The sequence below is a fragment of the Hippocampus comes genome, unplaced genomic scaffold, assembly GCF_001891065.2.
Source record: "Hippocampus comes isolate QL1 unplaced genomic scaffold, H_comes_QL1_v1.1 scaffold68, whole genome shotgun sequence".
In the NCBI taxonomy this organism is placed as follows: domain Eukaryota; kingdom Metazoa; phylum Chordata; class Actinopteri; order Syngnathiformes; family Syngnathidae; genus Hippocampus; species Hippocampus comes.
Window position 1 is genome coordinate 6,500,034 of NW_017805625.1, and position 17,672 is coordinate 6,517,705.

The window sequence follows — 17,672 nt, forward strand, 5'->3', positions numbered from 1 at the left end:
ATTTAGGAGCAAAAGAAGAGGGAGAGAGAAGGAAGCATGAAAACCTCGGGAGGCAAAATGTCACTTTTGTCAATGACAAAAAGACGCTTTGCCAAGGCCAGCTACTGTATGCCGTCCTCTTTCTGTAGCACTTGTCCTCATTAGGGTTGCGGGTGAGATGGAGCCTATCGCAGCTGACTTTGGGCGAGTGGTAGGGTACACCCTAGACTGATCGCCGGCCAATTAATTGCAGAGCACAAATAGATTAACAACCATTCACGGCACTCATTCACACCTCCGGACTCTTTTGGGTCTTTAGTGTAACAATTTGCATGTTTTTGGAATGGAGGACAAGGCGCAAGCATTGGAGAACATGTCAATTCCAAACGGGAAGACGAGTGCAGCATTTCGAATCTCACAAATGTGAGTAAAACATGCAAACTGCTATTCAACTGTGCTGCCCCTACCAGGGTCTAATTTTGATTGACGCCAAATTGAACAGGTCTACTTTGTGCATATGCCTGAACTTTGTTTGTCGAATGTTATTCAATATGAAATGTTCACATAGGTGGAGGGGGGTTTCTGAATACATATTTTAATTTGGATTTTCAACAAAAATATCTCCTTGGAGGAGGGGAAATGATATTGTTAGGCAAAAGACAAACCAAACAAACTGAAGAAGACTAAAGGGAAACATGATGACGAAGAACATTGAACCAGCACAGATTGAATGAAAGCACTGAAGTAAGTACAAACACATTCACAGGACATTGAGGCACACCTGGACAAGACGAGTAGCTGGAGGAAGCTAACTGGTTGACGCAAGGAATAGCGGTGATGAGAACAGATGGAGCCAAAAACCAAACTAGCAGACAACCCATGAACATGGGACACAGGAAAACAAGCCATAACATGAAACAAACAATTTAATCAAATCAATGCAAAAGCCAATATGAATGCTGATAGTGACAAAAATATGATATCATACAGGAATTTTCAAATGTACTGATGACTAACATGCATGTGTGACCATGTTGATTTAACAGCAAGCTTAATTTAATAATAACCTACCTTGCATGAGGCAAAAGAGAGTCCCGGTAGACGATGCACTTTTCTCCATTAATTGAATGCCAGGAGAACAATACAACACAGTTGGTACACTTATGGTGAAGCTGCTGTTGACCACAGCTCTCATTCACTCACTCGCAAATTCTCAAACGTCACATGCTACCGTGCCAATCCCGGACTCTTCTTACAATGTGTGTTTCTGTGTTATTATACATTTGCGATGTGTTGAAAAAAACAGTGTTTCAAATAAGTTTAAAGTATTTTATATATATATATATATATATATATATATATATATTAACCTCACTTTGGCACGTGTTTTACTCTCGCTGTTCTTCTCATCACGTGCTATCAACTAGCTAGCATGCAGCATGTGAGCAATTTAGTTTATCGTGTTATAATACATTTAATAGTTTAAACCATGGGGGGGGGTAACTAAAAATATGTCTCAAATTGTTTTTTTTAATCTGTTTGAAGCACAAATCATAAATTGGTCAAAATGTGAGTGGAGGCAATTATTTTCAGATGGTGACGATTTGGAACATCACAACTACACAAAGTGTGAAACAGTTAGCGGGCACCTTATCTGTGAAGGATTTGTCTGGGATCAGTTTTTAGCGCTGACACGATTTGTGGTGCTAGATTTCAACCTCTGAGACACCTAATTAAATCACGAGACTTGAGTTGATTTGTTTATTGCTGTGACCTTTTCGCTTGCCAAGGCCTTGCATTTCCGATTCTATTGCACACTTAGACCAGTTAAACAACGTTTGGTAAACATACTGACATTTGTTTAGGCTATCTCACCTCACACCCGTGTATGGGCTTGACTTTTAAGGTACGCGAACAGGGACTCATTTTGGACACATTAGACTTTTCTTCCGCATCTGCGTGGCCGATAAGACGACAAGGTTGTGTATTCGAGCTTTTTGGAATTCATCTCTATTGGTATTAAACCTATTAGGCTTTAACTCGCAGTCCTCGGGCTGGTCATTCATCATATAGCGAGCAGTCAAGGCAAAAGAACCCAGCAGAAGTTCAGACAGAATTGAACAGTGACACAAAATGAACCTTTAAGTCATTGAGTTGTTTGGTGATTAAAGGTGTTTTTATTCCTTTGTGGTTGCAGTGCAGGCTGAATCCAGAAGGTTTTTACACACACACACAGACACACACACACACACACACACACACGCACACGCACACGCACACGCACACGCACGCGCACACGCACGCGCACACGCACACACACAAACAACAACAACAATGGAATCTGAAATCCACCTCTTCAGTCATTCAATAAGGACAAAGATTTTTCCGAAATGACTTTGAGGGTCATTGATGTTACGGTGTGTATTTTCAATTGACTCAAGAGTTGCTCACAACCAAAATGTCAATTCTGTCACTTTGTGGAGGCTGTAACTAAATGCTGTGGGACAAATGGAGCACAAACAATATTGAAAAGTCATGCTATTCTAACATCAATAAGTGTGACATTTACATTTTGGAAAAACATGTCGGTGATCCATAACTTTGCTCCGTTTCAATGTGATTCCTTTTTTCAATTGTTTTCAACACTGGAGTAATAAAAAAAAAAAAAAAAAGATCTCAGGGCACAGGAGGGACTCCTTGAGTGTGAAATCTTGTGGGCAAAGCTGGGCTGTTACCTCTCTTGTTGCTGTTTTTTTTTTTTTGCAGCAGCAGCTCAGCTTTATGTCTCAGTCAATATCTCCTCATTGCGAAAATATGGATGATCTAGTGCATTCAAGGCGGATATTCGATCACAGGGGTCAAAGGTTAACATTTCCTGGAAGAAAGACAGAAGAGTGGGATATTAGAAAAGTCCAATTGAGAAGTGCCATTCAACCGTCTTGAAAGTCAGCCTGAAAACAAGCTGACCATTTGCTCTCAAACACACAATTTGAGAATCCGCTTTGCAAACATTGATAGCTGCCATTTTACGGGATGTTTTGCCCTCATCCTGGATGAAGCCAGTTGCTAGGCAACAGAAAGAGATTTGGAGAAGTTCTTGGATAAAAGATTAATCAGGGTCAAGTTTTGCGATCACGGTTGTTGTTTTGTACAACTTTTTACGACATCATATATACCCATACATATGCAGAAGTTTTAATGGACAAAAATAAAATAATAATAATAAATTTGAGTTTTACCAGCACTGTAGAGCTTTGAGAAAGTACTTAGCTTATGACCGAGTAGCATTTTGCTTTGTGATGGAATAGCTGCAGTAGGGTAAAGGTGTATGCTTGTTGCTTATATCTTATTAACAACAACAACAATAAATTCTATGAATAATATATTGATTGAAAATTTGTTCTGACTGAATAAATTCTATCTGGCTATTAAAGCAGTTGGCATGTTTTGCAGGTTTGCTTTTACCCTGAAAGTATCCTGAAAAGTTTGCACACAAGCTCAAAGAGAATCCAAATTAAAATTGTGATTAAGAGAAGTTGACATACATTTTATTTTTAAATAAAATCATATTTGGGGTTGGGGGGGGAAAAATGTAAATGTGTACTTGTTACAGCAGAGTGGCATTATTTATCTATTTTTCGCCACATTGTATCCTTAGCATGAGGCAAACCTATGCAGTTGCCCGAGGTCCCGCCATTTCCTGAGGCCCACAAACGTCTCATCAAACCGAATTATTAAAATGTACAGGATTGAAAGCTGTTAGCATCATTTTACTGCGCATGTACACTTAATTCGGGAAGATGTAAAATTTTTACAGTGACAACAAATGGTTTGGGCGATTTTGATGGTGAGGAGGATTCAACGAAGAAGAGATTCATCACGAAGATGTGAGGATTCAAGCATTTAAGCACCCAATTTACAGTAATTTTGAGAAATACTGGTGACTTAAATAAAAAGAGCGACAAATACCGGCTAACATAATTGCCAGATTAGCATAACGTGTATCTGGTCAGGGATATAAACTTTAAGTTTACAAACAAGGCTCAGCATTTTCTCAAACTTTCTTCCTTAAAGGCGGAACTTTTAACGCAGATCTGCTCAAGAATGATTGTATTCTTTATATTGTTATGATGTCAAGTTCTCACATTTGAAGGGCCATTTTGGAAATGCTTTGATTGATTTCAATCGATAGCAGTTCTACGCTAACATACTGCAATCCTGGCAATTTTTTGAGGTTTCCTGAGTCAGCAGGAAGTCTCAGCTTGCATTTCGGTTAACATGCTGATCGGCTGTCACTTGACATCCACATCACTGACATCTTACCAGCAGCAGTTGTGCTCCCTGCTCATTTATCTCTGGAACAAAGTCAGTTATTGGGCGAGCCGAGAAAGGGGGGAAGTGTTTTCTTGAAATTGTAACACCAGTTGGCCACTCCTCCTCTGGTGGCAGGCCAATCACTCTGCAATGACACATTCAATTTCAGTGAAATAGGAATCACATCTCACACTGAAGTAACTCTGCATGAATGTGTGACTCACTCAAAGATTTTCCCGAGTTGGTCCACTTCGGATTCTCCACAGAACAAGGGTCTGACAGGAAGAACAGTTCAAGAATTACAATGTTAATTGCTTCCTCGACTTTCAGATTGTGAACGCAACATCCAATACTAAAGTTATAATTTGATAAGATAAGATAAGAAAACCTTTATTTGTCTCACAATGGAGAATTTCGCAATTTACAGCAGCAACATTTTGAAAGGAAGAAAGTAGAAAAACAAAAAGTATACGCTTGCACAAAAATAAATTTAAAAATGAACTGTACACAGTACAGAATGAAATATAAAAATATAAAATATAAGCATATATACAACTGCATATATGTTGCATAAGGCGGCTGTGCTATTAAAATGGGTGAGTGGGGGTGAGCCCAGGTTTTCACGTACGTTGATTCAAGAGACTGACAGCAGTCGGCAGATAATTGAAAAGGAGAATTTTTATTTATTTTTTTTACATTGCAAATGTACTGAATGTCCAATTAGGACACATTTATTCACGAGGTCACCTTCTTAGGTACTTTTGCAGTCCGATTGCTGTCAAAAGTCCGCCTTCAATTTCTGTTCCTAATATTTTAATGACCTTTAGGTTCAAGAGAAGGGAAAAACAATTGCAGCATGTGGTGCATTTACAGTATATGATTACAAACAACTTTCCAGAGTAAACCTCCCACTTTCTACATATGCATCAAAATCAAATTTGAATCCTCCCAACGCAGGGACTAGCATTATATCGACGTCACAAACAGTGTCTTTGAATCCGATCAGCAATCCCGTTGACTCACTTGCGTTTGAACATTTCCGCAAAGATGCAGCCGGAGCTCCAGATGTCGACAGGTGTGGCGTAGCTCGACTGCAGCAAAACCTCAGGAGGCCGATACCACAGTGTCACCACCTTAGACAGACGCATGCGGCAACCAGAGGATGAATGAACGACCAAAAACAAGACTGTTGAAATTAAAACTTTGAGCAGCTTGGAAATGTTCAGATGACATTCTACGGAGAACTGCAGCGGCCAAACTCTATTTTGTTATTTTGCAGGAGACTGATTTCAAGTTGTATGGCTGCAATAAAAACTGGGAATTTATATCTTGGCTCTTTATATGGCAATTTTAATTTTGGGGGGTTTTATTTTACGGAAGTTGTCCCAGCGTCCCATGAAAGATGATATAAAACAGTCACGTAGACCTAGCAAACAGATGCACGGGCAGCCAAGTTGGCGCTACTAGTTTTATGTGCTTTCTCCAATTCTTTGAACCTTACTTTCCGCTTTTGCAGGACGTGAAACTTTTCATGAGCACAGCCTACTCAGAAATGGGAGATGGCCCACTTACTGCACTAGCGAATCAGGAAAAACGCTGAGTGCGATAATGCTGTACTACCTTCTATACTGTATCAACATTGGTAATAAACCTGGATTGAAACCAGTGTTCATCGGAAAGACCTTTTTTCTATTCATTTCTGCATTTAACTTTAAAATTACTAAAAAAAAAAATGAAATTGAGTTAGCCCACAATTAAGGAGCAAGCCCTTGAATTCTCTAGGACAAGTTCATTTTTGGAGGAAAATGAACATGGACAGAATGACCTCAATGATAGCCACTTTAAATCAAATCCACCAAGTTCCTGTGAGTTCTTGCCCATGGATGAAAACAAAAAATGAAATGAGACTTTAGCTTGCATTCTCAGCAACAACGCACATCATTTACTCATAGAAGCTACGGCACACGATTAAATCCCTTTTTAGATAGAGCATCAGAATTTGTATATTTTGTCAAAAGCTGTCAATATCCAGCTCATAACGGTGATAAATATAACCAAGTCAGCTGATTCTTACCACGGGAGTGAGGGCCATATGGCAACTGTACATGCGCGCTAGTCCGAAATCAGCCAGCTTCACCTGACCCTGGCTGGTTACCAAAATATTCTCTGGTTTCAGGTCTCTGTGCATCACACGGTTTGAGTGCAAGAATGCCAGACCGCACAGCAGTTGTTTCATCAAGTCCTGCATAAAAACAAGCAGATACATGTCATCCAAAACTACAAAGTTGGAGGAGTACCCGTAGAAACTAATGAGATCCAAAACAACAGCTCTGACTTTTAATACAAAAACGCTCACGGTGGTATTAGTTGTAGAATATGATTATAAGTATTTTAGAACGCAGGTGGTAACAGAAGGGTCAATGGCTGGACGAGCAAAAAACATGGGAGATGCCGTTCAAGGTAATAACTTGGGATGCACTGATACCATTTTTTTCCAGACCGAGTACAAGTACTTCCATAAGAGGACTCGCCAATACTGAGTACCGATACTTCATAATGTCAATACATTGTGATTATTTTGAAACAAATGGGCTTAATTTTCATCAAATATTGTTGAAAAACATTTGACTAAACATGGCATAAGTAACACATCTAATGAAATGTGTTTTACAAAAATATAACACATTGGAATAATCTTATTGTACTTGTCCGGGAGACATGTCCTGCTTCTTTTGGGGTCGGATAACGCAAGTAGATTCAGTGAAAAGATGGAAGATAACTTCACAGAAAATGAAGAATTTGTTATATTTCTTGTCATTTTTCTGCGAATGTTGTTGCACTATTTGCGTTTGAATATTCGTTAGCTTTAGCTTTATATTGCAACATGAGTGTCACTCATTAGCCTGTCAGTGCTTCGCATGTGTTAGCATTAGCCTAGCAGACATTAGCAAGACCGTGTTGGCTTCCACATAAAACATGCAGTTCTCTTTATTTTGTGTTCGTTTTGCCGTAAACTTCAACTGGGCATGCCGATCAACAGCTTGAAACAATTCTACATCTCATTTTGAAGAGTTGTTCGCTATCTGTCAAACTACACATCACGCGCTCAGGGAGGACAAAATGGTTTTTCATATTATAGACTGGCAATAGGTATTGCGGTATGCGGAGCCTTTTTACAGCATCGGCACCAAAACCGTTGCACCCTGTGCAGTTGTACGTTATTACAAATTGCAACAACAAGAAGAAACAACTAATATCAGTAAGTTTAAATCCAAAAGATGATGTTTAAAAATGCTCAACAATGAAGTTACAGAGAAAGTGCTCACTTTGATGCGTTCAGGGGCCAACCCTGGAGCTGGCGCTTTCTCCAAGTACGTTTTAAGATCTTGCTCCACGTGTTCAAAGACTAAAGTCACTTTAGTCTCCTGGTCTGTCCTCTGGGTGGCACACACGTCCATAAGCCTGAAATGGAGACGGGAACGGCGACAATGTTTGAGGGTGTGTTCTCAAGAACCCGCACACAAGAGGCTGAGTGCACACCACTATCTTACCTCACCACATTGGGGTGGTCAAACTGCTCCAGTCGCTTTAACAGAGCAACCTCTCTGACCGTGGAGATGGGCAGGCCATTATGGTCTGTCTGGACCCGTACGCTTTTGAGAGCCACAAACCGACCACTCTCCGTATCACGGGCCTTATAGACTGTCCCGTAAGCGCCGCCGCCTATCTCTGCCACTCGCTCATACTGGAGGCTGGTGCCGTGGGCCATGACCGGTTTCGCACTGAGAGAGAAATACAAATCGCATCACATTGTTTTACAATGACAATTTACGAGCAACCAGAAAGCACAGAGCTGAGGCTTAAACAATTGTCCATTTTTAGATTCTGGTTCGCTCTTCATCATCTGCGAAGACAACTACTGTAAGGGAATTCATTTTCCTTGTCATTTTGCTTCTCTCTGCAGCCTACTTGGGAAGGAATGAGACCCACAGTCAGGCGCAAAGGGCCCTGGGTTCCTTCTGTCTCGTGTGGCTGAAGTGTACCAGCTGTATGTTAAAGGCATTGACGCTATTGGCTGGCCCATCTGTTCCCCAGAACCTCATCTCAGGAGAGCACCTTTGGGACATCCCGTGTCCTTCCCCGCCACCATGTAGCAAATTTTCACTTGGGTTTTGAATCCAGTCCTCTATGGATAGCGCTTATCGTCATTAGAGTCAAGGGTGAGCTGGAACCAATCCAAGCTGACTTTGGGCCAGAGGCACGGTTCACCCTGGACTGGTCCGCTGGTCGATGAACGTTTGCTTGTGTATTGGAGCAGAGCATATATTAATGTTTGTTTAATGTTGTGTGTGCGAAGAATGTCTGTAGGCATCCCCCCTCTCAGCCCAAACCCACATCTGGAGCATAAAAAAAGGTTAGGGACCATTGGTGTAAACCACCTGCAAATGTGTACAAAAGAACTCCTGCACTCTCATGATGACTTGCGAGATGACGCAGCTAACTTATTCACCAATTTTTATCACCATTGAAATGCCAAATGTTTCTGCTTTTCTGCATTCCTTCTCATGACGTTTTAGTACAGTAGGGGCTGTTCTGTCGATCAATTATTACCTGTGAGGCCTCTTTTTGGATTAACTAACACTGTAGAGAGGTGTGTGTGTGTGTGTGTGTGTGTGTGTGTGTGTGTGTGTGTGTGTGTGTGTGTGTGTGTGTGTGTGTGTGTGTGTGTGTGTGTGTGTGTGTGACTTTGATGGTGCCTCCAAGCCCTGCTGGGTCAGAGCTTGTTCAAGGGGGACAAATGCGCCGCAGCTTGGATTGTTTCTGCAGGGCAGAGTAATTGAAGTGTAACGGAAAACGAAGAGAACCACTTGAAAAGCCAAACACTTTGGGCAATGAATCGAGTGCCTTTTGTAGCGTGTCCCTGTCACTGCCTTCCAAAATCTGAACCTTCTTAAATGGCCGTCCAGCTTGTTGTTCACAGCATGTCGGAATGTAACTTCACTTTTGTGAGGTTGCTTCATAAGTCCGGAGCAGAAGTTGGTTAAACACATGACTGCTGTATAAGACAAGGAATGTCCTTTTGCTGTCATTTGCAATAATCAGATGACATTTTACAACATTAGGATCAATTCAAAAACAGCCTCATCCAGGTATAATGCGGTCTTAAATTCTAGCCGACTTTGTAACCAAAGGTGTACAATTACAAATATTTAGCACATACTGTATAGGTGGGAATAAATAATGTGTCGTCTAAATATGTATCTTCTATGCCAGGCCATTTTCATCAAGTCATTCATAAAAGCCAAAATAGATGATTGTGAACAAGACGAACAGCGCATGTGACCATATGCTAAGCAAGATGAGTCATTGTCTGAAGCTAAGCCCATGTCATTGAATGTATTAGTGTTTAACTGTGACATTTCCTTATTAAACTAAACTGGTAATTATCTGCTGCGCTGTTTCCCAAGCTCTACCGAGCCAAAGCACCTGTTTTATATTAGAAAATGTCACAGCGCGCCACTAAACAAAAATGTCACAAAAAGTATGAATACCGAAATAATAATGATGTCATCTCCATTCACTCACAATTTAACCAACTCAGGACGAAATCTGGGCCTGTTTAATTGAACGCAAAGCTGATATAAACATTTATTGCACCTTCTACTATCTATTAAAAAAAGCATTCAATTAGTCTGACTCTATAAGGGGGTCCCGATCAGATATTGATACCGATATCTGCCGAAAAAAAAAATGTTTCGGATTATAACAGTCTACCTCCAAAATCTCCAAGATTAGCAATCATATACTCTTCAATGAGTATAATTAGTTTTAATTTAGTTTGTTAGGGAAATGTCTCAGGGTCATTTGATTCATTTTGTATTTGTATTTAATTCAAGTGCAGTACATTTTCGTGTTAGGGGAAGAATTGTGTAACCCATACGTTTGTACTAAAAGGGTCATAGTTTCTCATTCCTAGCCTTGCGGAATATTGTTCCTTGTGTGAATAGTAACACTTGATCAAGTCTCTTCTCACATTTAATTCTAAAAAAACAAAAGAAAGTATCATTCCTGCTGATATCGTTTCGAGTATTGGTCTTGTACAGTTTCGAGGCTGCAATGTCAGTGACGTAAAAAAGTTGCATTGGGACACTCCTATAGACGATACACCTCAATGGCATGGATAAATAAAGAAAGATATATCTGTATATTTTTCAAACAAATGAAGTGAAATTCAATCATAGCCCGTGGCACCTCTGATGATCCCTCGTGACACACGAGTGGGCCACAGCAGCTTGGTTGGGAATCACTGATTTGTATAAGACATAAGAAAATACTGAAATTAGTAAAACAAATACAGATGGTGTCTTGTGCGTCTCGGATCAACAGTGCCCCGGCAAGGTTGCAGTCAAGTACTGCCAATTTTTCCCTCCTGCATTGCTTCACAGTGCAATAATAAATCAACAATTAACTCCACACATCTACAGAATTCCTAACAATCAGTTAATCATTATGTCCTTGTTAAAACATGTTAGAAGTCTACAATACCATCGATTTAAGGAGTTGGTCAAGTTAGACTTCACTGCACGGATCCATTTCCAAATGTTCAAATGAAGCAAGCAAATTTATCATCGTGTACGTTTATTTTTCAGCGGAAGGCTATTCTCACAATTACCATAGTTGGACTGTCAAATCCACACTTTGAGCATGTTAGCTGTGTTTTATCGCACAAGAGTCTTTAGCTTTACGCTTGTTTGTCAATATTCACCCAGTGAACATTTTTGATGCAGCGGCATGATATTGAAGGCGAAGTATGAACAAAAATGTGCACTTCCTTATTCTTCTGCTGGGCTTCATCATGTTTAATGAATGAGGTGTCAACATTGTGTGAAAATGGGAGGGGTGAACCAATTTTTTCTACTGTTCAAACACTCATCCATTCCATCGGGCTTTTTCAACTAGAAAACCAAACCCGTATCTGATCCTAGACTGTCATAATCTGTGTTGTTTTGACTTTGTTTGGATTGGCTTGCGTTGTGTTTCATGGTTTCCCTTTTTTCATGTCTTGTCTTGTTCGGTTTATGTTTCCAACCGTCGTCATCAGCTCGGTCCCTTGTGTCAACCAATCAGGACGTGGGTGATCTGTAGACTTGCCAAACTGACAAAGAACCAGTCACATTGACACCTATTGACCATTTAGTTAGATAGATTTGATTCAGTGAATTCTTCTGAATCACGAAATCAAATGTTCATACTGTTCGGAATGTTGCCATGATTTTAACTTTGTCAAACTATCTACAGTATATAAAATGCATTTTAGTTGTATTCACCCAGTAAGTACAGTGCAGTTGTATTAAATATTTTATAGTTGTTTCTATTTAAACATGTTTTCTCATCCGCTTATCCTCTGGAGGGTCGCGGGCGTGTTGGAGCCTATCCCAGCAGTCTTCGGGCAGTAGGCAGGGGACACCCTGAACTGCTTGCCAGCCAATCACAGGGCACACAACGATCCACGCTCACACCTAGGGACAATTTAGAGTGTTCCATTAACTTGCCATGCATGTTTTTGGCATGTAGGAGGAAACTGGAGTACCCGGAGAAAACCCATTGCAGGCACGGAGAGAACATGCAAACTTCACACAGGAAGGCCGTAGCCAGAATCATACCCTGCACCTTTGGATTGCGAGGCCAGCGTGCTAACCATTTGTAGAATGTGCCGCCTAATTATTTATATTCAAACATATATTTAGGTATGATTTTAATTCACCTTATGCGCATGCATTTTAATGTTATAATTCTAAGTACTTTTTTTCCATGTATTTAGTTGTAGTTTAAATGTTCAAACTGTATAATGTTACAGTGGATTACAATAATATGAAATATGCTTTTTTTCGGCATAAAGGCCCTGCCTCATTTTTGATGAACACTTAGGTCTACTACACTACCGTATTACATGATAGTGGTACTTGGAGAGCAAGATACTTGGATTGGTCGAAGTTTGACTCTTCAATATTGGTGACGTGCATGTTTTTGAAAATTGTGGGAGGAAGATGGAGCCACGAAAGCATAGGGAGAAAAAGCAAACTTGACACTGATTCAAATTTTGAACCCTAAACGTCAGAACTGATGATATGACCTTCTCTTGTGATTTTAGTCCAAAGTCGTCAAGTCAGCTTGTCACGTTTCATTGTTCATGTTTAATAACAAGAGGAGTAACAACTGATATCACACTGATGTCTATTAACAGAGAGGTCATTCACCTGAACTCATTCATTCCTTACACATAGTCGGGGTTTACCGTGGTACTGTTTTACGGTAAACATTTAGATTTCTGTCTATTTTTCAGCAACATTGTTTGTTATCTAAGCCATCCGGACACAGGAGGCCGGTGGGCGGAGGCAGAGAGAGAACCAGGCCAGGACGGGGGTGGGGGGTGCAACACGTGGTGCTGCTCCGCTTTTGTTAATTAAAAGTGAACACTAAAGCGACAAAACAAAAACCAAAAAAAAAAAAAAAAAAAAACAAGGAGCACCCATGGGTTTGCATCCACACCTCCACCTCCTCTTACGTGGCGCACCCCAAAAGCAAGAGACCTGTAAAAACTTGCACATGTACGACTTAACAATACACGCCTTATGTCCATGAGCCAAACTGTCGCCCACACGAAAAAAAGTCATACATTTCTGTTTCACGTACCTTTGTCTCTCTCCAGAACCGGGTCAGCTTCCTTTGGAGCGTTACGAGTCGGACATGCTTTTCGATGCGGTGCCACGTCGAAGTTCACCTCGACAACACAAGGGCTCAGCGGCGGCCACAACGTTGTGCAGCCTGTCCAGAGAGCGCGATCGAGAAAAGACAATCGATCGATACGAGTTCGACCTCCACCCACGCTTTCTTTTTCCTCCCAGTCTGCACTCTTTTCGGGGGTTGTCGCTTCCTGTTGCTTCAAGAAAGTCGGTTCGGGGGCGGCGCTACATATACGCAGTCCTCCTTGGCACTAACTAGAATACTGTACTGTGGAGAATGCTGTATATAATGTTTGGTTTACTCATCCAACTATGTGTCGAAACAAGTTCAGATAAAAATACTATTCACAGATTTTAAATATGGATGTTATCTGACCCCGCGTGAAATTGGTGCAGACTTGCATTTACAGAGAGTACTTGTTTAATAAAGTATAGCCTACGGAGTACCAATGTGTTAACGGAGTACAGTACTGTACAGTATGTTAACCACAGAAAATACATTAGAGTGCTTGTTTATTAGGCCATGAACACCCCTGATCATTCTCTGGCCATTTCACTTCTAGGGGGGACATTTTACTACCTGTGGTTTGCCTGACATTTTCACATCTCTGTTTAAAGTATGGCAGCTCGGGTGGCCCAGTGGTTAGCGCGTCGACCTCACAGTGCAGAGGTACCGGGTTCAATGCCAGCTCCGGCCTCCCTCTGTGGGGTTTGCATGTTCTCCCCGGGCCTGCGTGGGTTTTCTCTGGGTACTGCGGTTTCTTACCACTTTCCAAAAACATGCACGGCAAGCTGATTGAACACTCCAAATTGTCCCTAGGTGTGAGTGTGAGCGCGGATGGTTGTTCGTCTCTGTGTGCCCTGCGATTGGCTGGCAACCGGTTCAGGGTGTCCCTGAAGGGCTGCGATAGGCTCCAGCACCCCCGCCACCCTTGTGAGGATAAAGCGGATCGGAAAATGAATGAATGAATGTTTTAAGGATAGAACGTTTGATTGTTATAGTTCACAGATGTCAAACTCAAGGCCCGGGGGCCAGATCTGGCCCACCAGGTCATTTTATGTGGCCCGCGAAAACAAATCATGGGTGCCAATTTGCTAAAATGTGTACCGAAATGTCAAATTGTCATGTGTTACAAAAAACGTTGCGATTTTGCAATAATTTTGTTGCTCTGTTTACACTCACTTGAACAACAATTGAACAAACGATTATAATTGACTGGACTGATTTCAAAACTAGTTAATCAATTAATTTGTTGTGTACAAATAATCATTTTGTGGTTTCACTCTCATAACGGTCCTCCAAGGGGAGACATAACTCCAAATTGGCCTGCGACTAAAATAAGTTTGACACCAATGTTATAGTCAATGAAGCAAGCAAACAGTGGCTGAGAAGAATTTTTTTTCAAACCATCCAGTTATGGTTTCATTAAATAAATTGCACACATATACCAATCTGGCCCAATTCATAATAACAAACCTAAGTGAAAAGCAACGGTTAAATTTTGTGAAAAATGGAGTAGTTCTTATTTTAATAACAATTTTAAGTGCTTAATGTTATTGTGTTTTTGTCATGATTCGGTTTGGGACCAACAGGTGGCACTGTAGGGCTCCCCTGCAGCTGCACACCTGTTGGTCATTAGGTAATTAGTGGCTTTAAAAGGACTCCCAGCCCGAGCAATCATTGTCGGGTCATTGTTGCTTTTTGCTGCTGTCATGTTTGTTTGTCAGTCATGTTTCGGTCATGTTTTTGGTCATGTTTTTGTTATTGATAGTTTTGAGCTTCAGTCATGGTTTTTGGTTGATACTTTGGACTTTGTTTGTTTAGGATTTAGTTTTCTGTGTTTTATCAATACACTTCTTCAAGTACACCCTGCTCCTCCCTCCTGCCTGCTTTTTGGGGTCCACCACCACCTCGCATCGTGACAGTTTTTAAAATACGATTTCAAAGAATGGGCCACCAATCACATGATGCAAAATAATGGCGTTGGACATCGGTGATAATTGATCTGATTGGCCCCTCTGTAACTGAGAAATCATTGTTTATCATACCATTTACATTACTGTCAGGGGTTCATGAAATAAATTACACACATATCTAGAATCTTGCTCAACACTGTCATAATCCTTGTGTTTCTCCAGCAGGAGTCAAAACTGAATGCCAAAAAGCCATCCTGGATGGATGGATGAAAATGAGACCAACTTCAATGTGAACTGAAGCTATTTATATCTTTGTTGAAAAAAAGCTAAAACTGAAATTAATATATTGACAAAGCACTTTTTTTATTTTACTAGCACAAAAGTTTTTTGTCAGTGTTGTGCATCTCGACTTGAGGTTTTTCTCTAATTATAAATAATAGTCATTAAGCAATTCATTCACTAGTTACGTATAACAAAATTAATATCTGAGTTATTTGTAGTCAAATAAAACATTCTTTAATAAGATGTTTGAGGTACTGTCAACTTAAATGAATCATTGCGATTATTTTCCGTTTGAGCTGAACAAACTCAGTAGGTTTTTATAGTGAGTATTTTTTTGTATTAATAGAGTACAAAGAACATAAGTCATACAGATGTAATGGCTGAGTTTAATGACATCATGTGAGGTGTCAAAAGCTCTGTGATGAATCACTTCATAAAGAATAAAGCATATTTTCTGATAGTACACAGTAACTGCCAACTGGCAAGGCATACCGGAAAAACTTCAGAATGTCCTCAGCAGGATCGGTAAGGAAAGGCAATTCTTACGAATGAGTTCTGTACATCGCTTTGCATTGTGGGTTGTGGCAGACTTATGTGAAGAGGGTCACGGGGGTGTTGCTGGAACCTAGCCCAGCTGACTTCGGGCGAAAGGCAGATTCCCTACCTGAAATGGTCATCAGTCAGTCGCAGGGCACACATAGAGACAAACAATCATACACACCCACATTCACACCATCACTGAATGGGAACCAACCCCACGCTCCCCGCACACAAGTCAGGCAAGTGTACCACTAGTGTTCAAAATGGATGGATGGATGGTTTACAGTGAGGAGATTTGGTTTTGAATCTCTTGTGGAACTTTGGAGTTTGCATTTTATGTTTTTTTTCAGGAACTTCGGTTTTCAGCTACGTTAAAAAACATGCAGATTGTTCATAAGTGCGATTGTAAGTGGGAATTTTTGTCTATGTGCCCAATGGCAACCAGTTTAGTGTAGCCTACTTAAAATTTCACCTGAATTCAAATGGTAGACCATGAGCCGTACTGTATTCGCTCCCTGAAATATTTCAGACTGTTTTTCAATCAAGTTTCAGTTCACACAAGGTTGCAAATTGAAAGTATTAATCTTTGTCTGTTTTTATAGCCCCCCGCCCCCACCCCGACCCCCGAAAAAACAAAAACATTTTTAAAACGTGTCTGTAGTTTTGCATTCAATGCACATCACCCCACATAAAACAAAAGCACAATCCCACATGTTGAAAGCAACAATCAATGAAACATGACGTCTATCTTGCGTCTGCTTGCATATCCAATTAAATGACCGTCATAAATAGCGACAAAAAGTAGATGAACACACACGCCATCTGTGTCACTATTCTGTGAGATTTACAATCGTCACGATTACAGCGCCGCGGAAAGGAGCAGGCGATTAAAAGTTGCTCAAGTTTGAACGACACTTTTGGCTATTACGATTAGTGGCGTCGGGACGATCTCTTAAGCGAGTTTGTAAAAGCTTATAATCATGCTCACACTCATTCTAACGAAGAGGAGGCAGTGCAGTGTTGGCTAGATGGATGCGAAACAAAATATCGGCTTTCTTCCACTTGCTGCTCGAAAACACAAGCTAATTTGTACATGTCGTGGATTCATTGTCAACATAGAAAAAAACCCATACGCATTTACTGAAAAAGCGAATAAATTTATCCATAAAGGGCTCCACAGCTGTTCGCTGACCTGCCAGCCGACGTCGAGATAGACCGAGCTAATTGGACTAGCGTAACCGCAAAGAGAATGATAGGTAACTAATAGAGTTGTGCTCCGAATCAAGCAGGAGCAGAGGACCGACACCGGCTCCAGCATGACGGGGCTTATCGGAGGCTGTTCTTGGCCGCCGCTCGCCCACCCTCGTCGGGCAGAACAAGATGACAAGGAGGAGGAGAATCACCAGGCGCCGGCTGATAAAGCTAAGCACCTGCAGGAGGACGCTGCATCCTTCATCAGTCTTGCAGAAAGTGGAATGCGCACTCCGCAGTGCCGGATCTGCTTCCTAGGCCCAGATAAGGTACATTTCAATGTGTTTTATAGGAGTTTGTGCATTCTATGTAAGCCTGCTGGCTCCATTTACAAAGTTATGTCTAATACTGAATGGACCACAATACCTTTATGCATTTCCTCAAAACAGGAAGCTTTGGAATGACTGAAGGGTAGAAAGGGTTCTGTCAGTCGTCATCTGTACCTGTGGGTAAAAAACAAAAAAAAAAGGCAAAAAAGGACGTTTCGCTTCTCTCACAGAAGCTTCGTCAGCGGTAGACAACCCTGAAGTCTCCGTGAAGACTCCGGGAAGTTGCTCTGCGCTAAAAAGCTGAGCGTGGCCTGTTTGAGGACTGGGTGGGGATGGTTAGTCACGCCCCTATTGGTTTATTAGAGGCCCATTGGTT

General features: G+C 41.0%; 2 protein-coding genes across 6 annotated transcripts in view; one reads left to right on the forward strand and one right to left on the reverse strand.

Annotated features, from left to right (window-relative positions):
- Positions 1-2,620: 2,620 nt before the first annotated feature.
- On the reverse strand, positions 2,621-13,249 carry cdk4 (cyclin dependent kinase 4). Its single transcript, XM_019881284.1, has 8 exons — positions 12,988-13,249; positions 7,845-8,075; positions 7,620-7,755; positions 6,368-6,535; positions 5,317-5,426; positions 4,518-4,568; positions 4,303-4,438; positions 2,621-2,854 (listed from the first exon to the last, which is right to left on the reverse strand). The coding sequence occupies exons 2-8, from the start codon at positions 8,060-8,062 to the stop codon at positions 2,759-2,761; spliced, it is 915 nt and encodes a 304-aa protein (XP_019736843.1). The 5' UTR covers positions 8,063-8,075; positions 12,988-13,249; the 3' UTR covers positions 2,621-2,758.
- Positions 13,250-15,574: 2,325 nt separating this feature from the next.
- Positions 15,575-17,672, forward strand: part of LOC109522591 (E3 ubiquitin-protein ligase MARCH9-like) — a 7,423-nt gene continuing 5,325 nt past the window's right edge. Inside the window, exons 1-2 of one of the 5 annotated variants that reach the window (XM_019881289.1) lie at positions 15,575-15,761; positions 17,063-17,296. In XM_019881289.1, coding sequence (XP_019736848.1) covers positions 15,744-15,761; positions 17,063-17,296 — 252 coding nt within the window. In that variant the 5' untranslated portion in view covers positions 15,575-15,743. Of the gene's footprint in view, positions 15,762-16,420; positions 16,741-17,062; positions 17,297-17,672 lie in introns of those variants that run through there. The other 4 variants (XM_019881285.1, XM_019881288.1, XM_019881286.1 and 1 more) reach the window with 4 other exon arrangements.

Excerpts from the sequence above, each read along its gene's own strand:
- cdk4 (XM_019881284.1), bottom strand. The coding sequence starts at position 8,062 with ATGGCCCACGGCACCAGCCTCCAGTATGAGCGAGTGGCAGAGATAGGC. Across the intron at positions 6,536-7,619 it reads TGGCCCCTGAACGCATCAAA|GACTTGATGAAACAACTGCT; the intron begins GTGAGCACTTTC and ends GTTTTTATGCAG. Across the intron at positions 5,427-6,367 it reads ATATGGCCCTCACTCCCGTG|GTGGTGACACTGTGGTATCG; the intron begins GTAAGAATCAGC and ends CGTCTGTCTAAG.